Source organism: Phalaenopsis equestris, unplaced genomic scaffold (genome assembly GCF_001263595.1).
Source record: "Phalaenopsis equestris unplaced genomic scaffold, ASM126359v1 Scaffold000002, whole genome shotgun sequence".
Taxonomy (NCBI): Eukaryota; Viridiplantae; Streptophyta; class Magnoliopsida; order Asparagales; family Orchidaceae; genus Phalaenopsis; species Phalaenopsis equestris.
Window position 1 is genome coordinate 53032806 of NW_018164444.1, and position 10922 is coordinate 53043727.

At 38.1% G+C, this 10922-nt stretch overlaps 1 protein-coding gene across 2 annotated transcripts; it reads right to left on the bottom strand.

Annotated features, from left to right (window-relative positions):
- Positions 1–201: 201 nt before the first annotated feature.
- LOC110027832 (probable nucleolar protein 5-2) lies at positions 202–10106 on the bottom strand. 2 transcript variants are annotated; one of them, XM_020729442.1, is made up of 10 exons: positions 9923–10106; positions 9700–9777; positions 9562–9603; positions 9226–9405; positions 8963–9127; positions 8419–8619; positions 7377–7673; positions 1353–1553; positions 1137–1271; positions 202–1048 (listed from the first exon to the last, which is right to left on the bottom strand). In XM_020729442.1, exons 2-10 carry the CDS (start codon positions 9775–9777, stop codon positions 365–367), a joined length of 1983 nt encoding a protein of 660 aa, XP_020585101.1. In that variant the 5' UTR covers positions 9923–10106; the 3' UTR covers positions 202–364. The 2 variants fall into 2 exon arrangements, with proteins under 2 accessions (XP_020585101.1, XP_020585092.1); XM_020729433.1 differs by having other exon boundaries at positions 9700–9783.
- Between the last annotated feature and the right edge of the window lie 816 nt (positions 10107–10922).

Below are 10922 nucleotides of genomic sequence, written 5' to 3' on the forward strand. Positions count from 1 at the left end.
TTATTTAAACCTTGTTGGAACATAAATAGAACAAGATTCAAACATGAACCTAAACCTTGCAAGGGTATGGTTCAAATACACCCTGCTGACAATGAATTTAGCTAAAATCTCCCTAACAACAATTTGAGAATATATATATATATATATAAGAATTAACACGCAAAATTCAAACTAACGATAAATCTTAAAACTAAAAGAAACTAAGAGCAAATTCATAAGCAAACCATAAATAGAGCCCAAGGGGGTTAGCTTTTTGTTTTACATAAATACAAACAATTAAAACTAAACATAATTGTGACGGCAATACGCTACACTCCTCTAACGTGAACAAAACAAAATTGCACAAAAATTTTCACCGTAACATTCAGTGGAGCGGTTTTTCTTTCTTCTTCTTATCCTTTTTATTGCTGGACTTACCAGTTTCTCCTTGCTCATTGGCTTCGTGGTTAGCTTCAACATCTCCTTCTGAGTGCTTTTTTACCTTTTTTTTTTTAACAATGAATTCCTCAGCACCATCTTCAACTTTCGGATCCTTAGTCACCACCTCAGCTTCTAATTTCTTCTTCTTCCTCTTCTTTTTCTCCTGATCTTCTTGTACTTCAGCACCTTCATCCTCCTTTTTCACCTCATACTTCTCGTCTATCATCTTCTTCTTTTCCTTCTGCTTCTCTTCCACTACCTTAGCATCATCATCATTCACATTTTGCACCTCATAGTCGTCAGCTATTGTCTTCTTCTTCTTCTTCTTCTTCTTCTGCTGCTGCTGCTGATGCTCCTCCTCCTCCTTTACTACCCTAGCACTATAATTCGCATTTTGCACATCAGTATTATTTGCCTCAGCCTTCTTCCTTTTCTTCTTTCTCTTATCACTTTCCTCATTACCGTCCCCTACACCTACTCCCACCTCTTCAGTCTGTGTTGGGCCTGCTGGCTCCACCTCCTCAAGCTTTATCTTCTTAGGATGGTTTTCTCCCTGCACATTTATTGGCTTCTCTGGTTTCGATTCCTCAGCACGCCAAAGAACCACATCAGATGATGGATTATAAGTCTACAAAACATAAAACAAGATATTATAATCCTCATTAGCCTCATCCCAAATATAACAATTCCAGCATTGCAATTTTTGAAATCAATACCTTTGCAGGAGTGATCAACGCTCCAGCACCCTTCTTTCTGTCTTTATCATAAACCTCAATCTTAGGCTTGCCTCTTATGGACCCAGCCGAATGGCCCAGTTCTCTTCCCTCAAGAACCCTTAGCCGGGTTTCAAGCTTTTAAGCAAAATTTAAGACAGTAAATCAGTAAGGGTGCAACAGTAAGAAAATACAAACATAAAAATTTTGATTGTCTACCTTTGCTCGGTTCTCCAGTCCCATTGAATTATCTTGGTTATCGGCCAAGGCATCATACCGGATGGCAAGTGCAGCCTTCGCAGCGAGAGAGCGAGAGATTTTGCCCTTCAGTTTTGGAGCTGCTTGACCTACTAATGATGCATGGAAGATGAGCCCATATTTGGGTGTTGCATGTTTTGTTTTCAGAGCACTGAACAAGGCCTGCAGATGCAGTGATCGAGATTATCGTTTTAGAAAGAGAGGACATATATAAATTTGATGACGTAGAGAAATCAGTACTTTAGAACAAACAAAACTCATTCTATTGCCCTTACAGATAATAATTCATAGATATATTTGAACCAATCATAATAAGTGGGAATGACAAGGGATCAGAAATTTCAAACTTACCTTGCCAATTAAGGGGTATTTTTGTGAAAAGATATGAGAGCACTTGATTTTATTGATGAAAAGAGAGGTATAAATATCTATTACAAGACTTACTGGTAAGGAAAACAATAAAAACAAAATACAGTAAGAAAGAAAAGGAATAATAACAAAATATAAGATGCAGCTAATCTATCTAATTTAATGAGAGAAATAAATAAATAGTCTCAATATCCCTCATATAATTTACAACTCTCTAAATATAGAGCTATAACAAATATGAAATATAATGATTAGTATTTTCGAGATCTTTCAACACTCCCCCTCAAGTTGGGTTGTACAGATTGTACATACCTAACTTGTTACATAATTCTTCAAAATTGATTCTTGGGAGCGGCTTAGTGAGAATATCTGTTGTTTGATGTTGGGAAGGAATGTATGCAAGTTCGACGACTCCTCTCTCAATGTTTTCTGAGATGGAGTGTCGATCAATCTCGATGTGTTTCGTTCTGTCATGGTGTGCTGGATTTTTTACAATGTTGATGGCTGTTTGGTTGCCGCATTGTAGTTTGACAGTTTTTTCAATTAACATTCTGATTTCATTGAGTATTCTTCGAATCCACATTCCTTTGCAGATCCCGAGTGCAAGAGCTCTGAATTTAGCTTCAGCGCTGCTTCTTGATACCACAGATTGTTTTCTGCTTCTCCAAGTGACTAGATTTCCTCAGACATAAGTGCAATAGTCGGAAGTCGATAGTCGGTCCGAGACATCCCCTGTCCAGTCTGCATCTGAATACACTTCTATACTTTGATCCTTATTCCTTTGAAACAATAGCGTTTTGCCTGGAGTCATCTTTAGGTATCTCAAGATTTTGTAGACTGCATTCATGTGTTTTTCCGTAGGGTTGTTCATGAATTGGCTAACAACACTAACAGAAAAACAATTGTCGAGTCGTGTGTGTGAGAGATAGATGAGTCGCCCCACGAGTTGCTGATATCTCCCCCTATCCACAGTTGAGTTATTTTTCTCAGTGCCGATTTTCTTGTAGGGATCCATTGCAGTATCGACGGGTTTGCAACCGAGCATACATGTTTCCTTCAACAGGTCCAATGTATATTTCTGTTGTGACACAAATATTCATCGCTTTGATCGAGCTAGTTCCATGCCGAGAAAGAACTTTGGGTTTCCGAGGTCTTTGATATTCCCGAGTGAGAAGCTTTGTCAGATTTGTGAGTTCTTCGTGATTTCTAGTGAGGATGATATCGTCGACGTATACTATTAGAAATGCAATCTTCTTTTCAGGAGAGGTTTTCACTAAGAGAATGTGATCTGTCTGACACTGAGTATACTTGTGTTTTGTCGCTGATTTTGCAAATCTATCGAACCATGCTCAGGGAGATTGTTTAAAGCCGTATAATGATTTTTGGAGTTTGTAGACTTTGTTGTTTGGAAAGGATGCTTCTAGCCCGAGAGGTGCTTCCATGTAAACTTCTAAATCATCATTTAGGAAAACATTTTTTACGTCAAGTTAATATAGTTGTTAGTCTTCATTTATCGCAAGTGAGAGAAGGATTCTAATGGTGTTAAGTTTAGTCACTGGGGCAAAGGTTTCTTGGTAATCAATACCGCATGATTGTTAAATACCTTTTGCTATGAGACGTGTTTTGAATCTCTCAATTGTACCATCTGCCTTGTATTTGACTTTGAAGATCCATTTGCAGCGGATTGTTTTCTTTCCCTTTGGCAGGTCTGAAACAGTCCACGTACCATTCTTTTGTAGGGCTCTTACCTCTTCAATGATGACTGCTTTTCACCCCGGGTGTTTGAGAGCTTCATCAATGATGTTTGGGACTTTTGTATTGTCGAATGCAGTGACATATGTTCGGTAAGTTGAAGATAGTCTTTCATAGGACACAAAGTTGGAGATCAGATGCATCGTGTGTTCGTGCCTGAGTGGAGGACGGATGGACCTAACACCTTTCCTTAAGCAATTGGAATGTTGGAGTCATCAATCATAGGTATATTAGATTCATGCTCAACTGTGTTCGTACTTGAGTGGATTACTATAGGAGTTGGATCCGGTTCTGACTCTTGGATTGGTGTTGGATGTGTTGGGTGATCTATGTGCGAGTTAGACACTTGAGGACTAGACGGAGACTGATTGTTAAGTACATTTTCATGTGAGTTGGATGAACTTGCTGAATCTGAGTCGAAATATAATGAGTTTGGTTCAAGAGAAGGATTTGATGTGTGGTGGTATGAACTCGTTGTTCCCTCAAGACTGATATTCCCTTAAAGTCTCCCCCTGAATATTAGAATTGGGGTAGTAGGACTGATTTTCAAAGAAGGGGACATCCATAGTGTTGCAGGTTTTTCTTGTGAGAGGAGTAGCACTTATACCCTTTTTGAAGAGGCGAGTAGCCGAGGAAAATATATTTAGTAGATTTGGGGTCAAGTTTGTTGTAATTGTGTGAATGAATGTGAACAAAGGAGGTGCAACCAAATACTTTGGTAGGTAGATTTTGAGTAATTGACTTGGTGTGGGGAAATGATTTAAGGAGTTAGACTGGACTTTGAAATTTGAGGACCCGAGGAGGCATCCTGTTAATGAGGTAGGTTGCAGTGGATACAGCGTCACCCCAAAAAACCCTAGGCACGTTAGAGAAAAACATGAGGCAGCGGGCCACCTCGAGAAGGTGGCGGTTCTTGCGTTTGGCGATCCCATTTTGTTGAGAAGTGTCGACACAAGAACTGAGATGGAGGATGTCTTTAGAGGAGAGATAAAAGCCGAGGACGGAAGCGAAGTACTCCTTTGCATTATCAGTCTTGAGTGCCTGGATAGAGGTTTGGAATTGTGTTTGGATCATTGAGTAAAATTGTTTAAATATGTGACTGACTGTAGAATTATCTTTCATAAGAAATAGTCACATTAGTCAAGTGTGATCATCAATAAAGAAGACAAACCACCGAGTCCCGGTAAGGGTTGTAACACGGGATGAGCCACAGATATCGCTGTAAATGAGTGCAAAGGGTCGGGAAGGGGTGTAACCAACACATGGAAAAGACGTGCGAGTGTATTTGACAAATTGACAAAATTCACATTGAAAGGAACGAACATTTTTATTGATAAATAAATTTGAAAATAATTTTGAAAGATACAAAATTTGGATGGCCGAGACGAAAATGTCATAACATGATCTCAGAATCTTTATTAACACTAGAATTGAAGACAAAATGATGGGTGAACAAATGTTCGCAGCGAGGTCGTGGTGGTGAAGTACTGTTGATGACGTAGAAACCTATGTCATCTTAGCATTATCAATCGTCGTCCCCGAGTTTGCACCCTGAAATTCACATATGGTAGGGAAAAATTTAGTAATACACCTCATATCACTAGTCAACTTTCCGATAGATACTAAATTGCAATTTAAAGTAGGAACATGAGCACAGATCGGAGTAGAATGTTTTGGGTGACAGAGTCATTGGCAACGCGGATGATGGAGTTGTCTCCCCACGACATATAGTCATGGAGAAGGGATGCATCGCCAGTCATGTGATGAGAAGAGCCGGAATTGATGATCCATTGACCGAGGGATCCTTGATTGACTGTGAAGGCATGATAGAACATACCTTAATGCGCGAGCAGGTCGGTGATGGGGTCGGGAACAGCCAGATCAGGTGGTTTGCCAATCAGTTTGAGCGGCAAATTTAGTTGCTCTTTGCTGAATGGACTGGGCGCTGGTGCAGAAAGGTCATCGGCAGCGACGGCGCTGCGACGGCGAGGTTGGCACGGGGAGTGCGATCAGACCGAGGCTTTCAATCGACTGGCTTTCCATGAAACACCTAACTCTTGTTTATATTATGAACTGGTTTGATGAAATGGTCGCACCAGGGATGGCCTTTGTGTGATGGGTTGTCGTTGTGTCGAGGCGGAGGAACCTGAGCTGCAAGGGCGGAAGCGTCAACAGAGAGATTGGGCTAGGTGGAGACAAGCCCAAGCATGACTTTTTGGCCGTTTTCTTCGTGGTGAACCTCAGAGAAGGTCTTGCGAATGCTTGGTAGTGGTTTGAAGCTTAATACACGAGAGCGGACAAGATCGGGAGAGTTGTTGAGGCCGAGAAGAAATTTGAATATCATCTTTTGCTCGATGATCTGACGGTATAAGTTGGAGTCCGGAGTGCATGACCAGACATGGATTTCCTACATGTCAACCTGTTGCCAGTAACGTGAGAGGGCATTAAAATATTGAGTCACAAATAGATCACCTTGGCGATGATAGTGGAGGATTGACTCGATCTCGAAGAGCTTGGATGTGTTATCTGAGTGAGAGTATGTCTCTCGAGCAACATCCTAATTACTCTTGGTCGTGTCGTAGAGAAAAAAATTTTCGCCGATGTCGTTGGTCATGGAATTCTACATTTCATGTCCAGAATTTTAGGTCATCCTTGGTCGGAGAGACGACATCACCAGTGATATAGTTGTCCTAGCCTCTGTCGCAGATAAACATCATGACAAATTGGGACCACCGGAGGTAGTTTTGGTCGTTGAGTTTGTAGTCAGTGATGAGGGAGGAAGTGTCATCGATTCGGTTGGAACAGAGGCAGATGAAGTGGAGGATATTTTTGGGAGGAAGAAGAAGAAGTCGTCATACCGAAGAAGATTGGTATGGCTCTGATACCATGAAAAAAATGAGATAACTTGATTTTATTGATGAAAATAGGGTTATAAATACTCATTACAAGACTTACTGGTAAAAAAAACAATAAAAAGAGAATAAAAAAGAATAATAACAAAATATAAGAGGCATCTTATCTCTCTAATTTAAGAAGAGAAATAAATAGAAATTCTTAAGATCCCTCGTATAATTTATAACCCTCTAAATATAGAGTTATAACAAATATGAAATATAATAATTACTATTTTCGAGATCTTTTAACATTTTGGTTCAAAATTATTCAGATAACAACATTATTCAATATCTAACAAATATAACGGGTCGGGTTCAATATTATCATATTTAACAATGCAATGTTATCCAAATAAATCAATGTTGATTTTAAAATTTCTTTATGAGTCATTTTAGACATTAGATATTTCTAATAATATCAAGAAGACAACAGATTTTGCAATTGTCAACATGCATGTCATTTATAAAAATATTATTTAAAAGAATCACTGAACCAAGCAGCAAACATAGGCTAATAATATTACAAATGCCAGCAAACCATGAAAACCCTTGAGTGAAAAAATTTTCCAGTAAATAAGTCCCTACCCAAAAACTTTTACATTGATGGAAGAAAGAACAAATCCACATATATAACACCAATCCAGATAACCATTTGAGTGTTTAACACTTCCCCACAAAGGTTTTATAAGAAATTCCTTATATTAATTGTGTTCTCTAAATTATAGCATTGAAGCATAGAACTAAACTATCACATACTAAGGGAGAACCAATAGTCATAAACTACACAAAATAAAGAACACACTCACACTGCAAAAATAAAAATAAAAAGTAGCGCAATAGAAGGATTGGATAAGTTCAAAATTCAAATTAGATATATACAAGTATGTGCAATGAACAAATATAAATAAGTAACACGGTTTGAGAAATAATAGCAAAAATTAAGTCGAAGGGATAAATTAATGGGATTGACCTTCTCAGCACCAAGAATCTGGATGGTACTCCCAGGTTGCTTTGATAAATTTAATAAGCTGCCACCATGAGCAATGAGGCGGGCTCCAACAAGTTCCCCAACAAGAGCAGTCAAATTTGGAGCGATGGTATTCATTCTGCTTCTAAGGTAGTCATACAACTTGCTCCTATATTCTGAAAGAGACAAAACTTGATCACATAGTTCACTTATATTTTCCAGGTCAATATCACTAACTTCAGTGCCCATGGATATGACAGCTGCCTCTTTTAACTCCGCCTCAACTTCTTCTTGTAAAACCTGTTGCCATTATAACCAACAAAATGTTGAATAAGCTCATTCGAAGGAGAAATTATTACATCTGGATGAGCTGCGTCTGGATTAGGTGGGATTTTAATATTTTAGGTGTTATTTGTAGTATTGTGATAGTATTATGATAAAATAACACCACAATAATACCAATAATACTTAAAATACTCCAGTCATACCTATGGAATCTGGATGTAATATTTTCTCCATTGAAAGAGAGTGGTCAATATAATATCATGATTAGGTTCGACTCGTCTGAAATTATTTAATTTGAAATAAGCTCGTGTTTGAAATGGCTGGTGAATAGCATGTTCGTGTTCGACTCAATACGAATTCGTTTTTTGTTTCAACTCGTGTTCGACTAAAAAAAAAAACTTGAATGATTTAAAAAGTAGTAAAAGTTCAACATTTTTTAAAATAAAGCATAGAAAATTAATATATAAATATTATCATAATTAATTATTTAACAATTTAGTTAGTTCAAGCAAAAACTAGCCAAAAAAAATACCACTCAAAAGTTCGTATGTGCTAGACTCATTTATAAATCAAGCTAAAAAAAATGTTTGTGTTTGACATGCTTGTTTAATGGACAAATCGAACGTGTAGTTCACAAACGTCAAGTTTTTCGGACAACCCAATCCATGATAGGGATAGTTTCATCAAGAGTTCAAATCTGGTTCCTCATGAATGAACAATTAGCACGGAATTTGAAGCGTGAGAGGCCATGAAAACTGACCTCAGAAAAATCAAGGTTTACAGCATTAGCACGGTTTCCCATCAGCTTGACTGCTTTAGCATATTGGATATTATCTTGCACAATCCTAGCAAGCTCAGGGAAATGCCAACCATACCATTCACGTACTCTCATGGCATAAGTATTTAGCTCTTTGTCAAGATCATCCAACAAACCTATTGCCTGAATAATCATTGTATCAACCTGAAAAAGTGAAAGAGATTGGTCAGATTGATGATAAGAAATACTAATAATCCATAACACAAAAAGAAGGAATAGCTCATTTTGATTATTTAAAGATTGGCGGTATTGAGGTAAATAGAAGTAATTTGGTGTTAGATTTCAAAAAAAAGATGATATTTTGGGGGTTATGTTAATTCCATGCAAAAATGAGAACTTGCAAGATCTAATAGGTTGATAAAGGCAACATTAGTGATTCATGCAACATTAAAATTCACATAAAAAGATGAAATACACTATAAGTAAATAAAATTAAATTCAAATACAGAAAAATGCAAGGGGATTTAAGCAATAACATGTTAATAACCTTATCAGGGCTGAACTTCAGTTTGTATCTAGAAAGGCTGTGAGACAAGCCCAAGCTCATTGGAGCAAGATCCTGCACGCCAAGTCCAGATATGAGCTCTGTTAACTGATTTCTTAATCCTCTCATCAGCTCCATCACAGAATTGTCGTGGACACATTCAATTTTCTAGCATGAATAAAAATATGAAACAAATTATTAAATATTAACCATGCTAATATTACTAAATCTCAATGAATAGCAAGATGAAACAAGATGAGTCAAACCAGTTTCTCTTTAATAGCATTTCCTAGTTTGGAATCGCTAACTCCAAGGGTCTCGCCGTCACAATGAGAGCGCAAAAACTTGCGAAGCATTTTGGTTGGCTTGCTATCTATCAGAAGGGTTGCTGCAGACAGTGCTTCTGTTGTGTTCTCAAACTTGGAGAAAGCTTTCAGCTGAACAACCTGATGAAGTTCGAACAGAATCACATCAAACAGAAATCGAATCACTAGAAATTACCAAGTTAAACGAAGACTTTTAGTTCTAGTTGCTAACAAATTCATTAGGGCGAAAGAGTCAGTAAATGTGACTGCTTTCAACGAATCTAAAAGTAAAATCACCTTTCTAGCTGATTCAGAGTTCGCAAAATCCTTCCACAAATCCTAAAAAAGATATCAAAATCAAGAGAAAATATTTAGAGATTAGAGCAACAGCCCGAAAATAAAAATAATAATAAGAACATCATGAGGTCTCAGCACCTCTACTCTGGACAATTTCCCTTCATCCAATACTTTGAAGAGGGCAAAGCCCGCCGGCGTCTCGAACAGCACCAACATCTGCAACTAATACCATAAAAACGAATTACAATGCGAACAGTCATGCATATAACTCACAGAAAATAATTCAGGCAACGAAATCTAGTGATCCGGCTTTAAACTTTCCAGCTTCTAGCGCTGAAAGCGATGATGGATCCGTGCTCACCAGTTGAGTTGTAGAGATTTCACGATAGGGAGCAATCAAGAAAGAACCGATGCACAAAATTGAGTGCTAGTGCCGCTCGGAGATACGAGAACGCTGCAGATTTCAGAATTACGGCGTCGAATTTGATCGAAGCGGCGCAGCCGCTAAAACGATAGAAGGTTACAGAATATACGGTTAGGGCTTTGGAGGGGTTTTTAAGAGAAGGGTGAGCATGATGTCGCGGCTTTTGTGTCGCTCGATCTTAGTTGTAATTGAAAGGCTGAGATTGATTTAGGTTATAAGGCCCAGACACAGATACTAATATTGGTCCATTTAAGCCCGCCCCAGCCCTGGAAATTGCTTCTTTACATAAGCTTGTTAATATGCAAATGAATATACATTATATATAACAATTTTGTCTTGTGAATTAATTTATATTATAAGTCTAATATGTGTAGCAAGAGTATTGTCTGTGAATCAATTTAGTGATTTTGATACGATATCAACAAATTTTCATCATCAGCATGAATCTTGAGGTAATATTTTAAGCACGAATATTCAAATCTTGATAGAAAGCCATCCAGAGCTCCAATTTCAGCAAATTTATAGTCAAACTGACCGACTCAATAAGACGGACCTAATGATATTAAAGGTATTCCAATCCGAGTCAAATCAAGCCCATATCAAGTGATTAAATCACTACTGCATGATTTTCGGAGGCATTTGAAAGGTCAAACGGATGCCGATTCTAGCGAGTTTATAGTTGAATCGAGCATCTCGAAAAGACGAATCCAACGAGCCCAAGATTGCTCAATTCCGACACCGTTAAGACACTCAAATGTCCATCAAACGCTATATGATCAAGGGAAGCTCTCCGGGCCGTCCGATCAAAATGGTTCATATTCCTGCATTAATTGCACTCAAAACACTATAAATAGAGCCTCACCCCTCACATGAGGGGAGGAGGCTTAAGAGAGAACTTGAGGCTTTGAGAAGGAGTTCAAGTCCAAGATCATCCTCG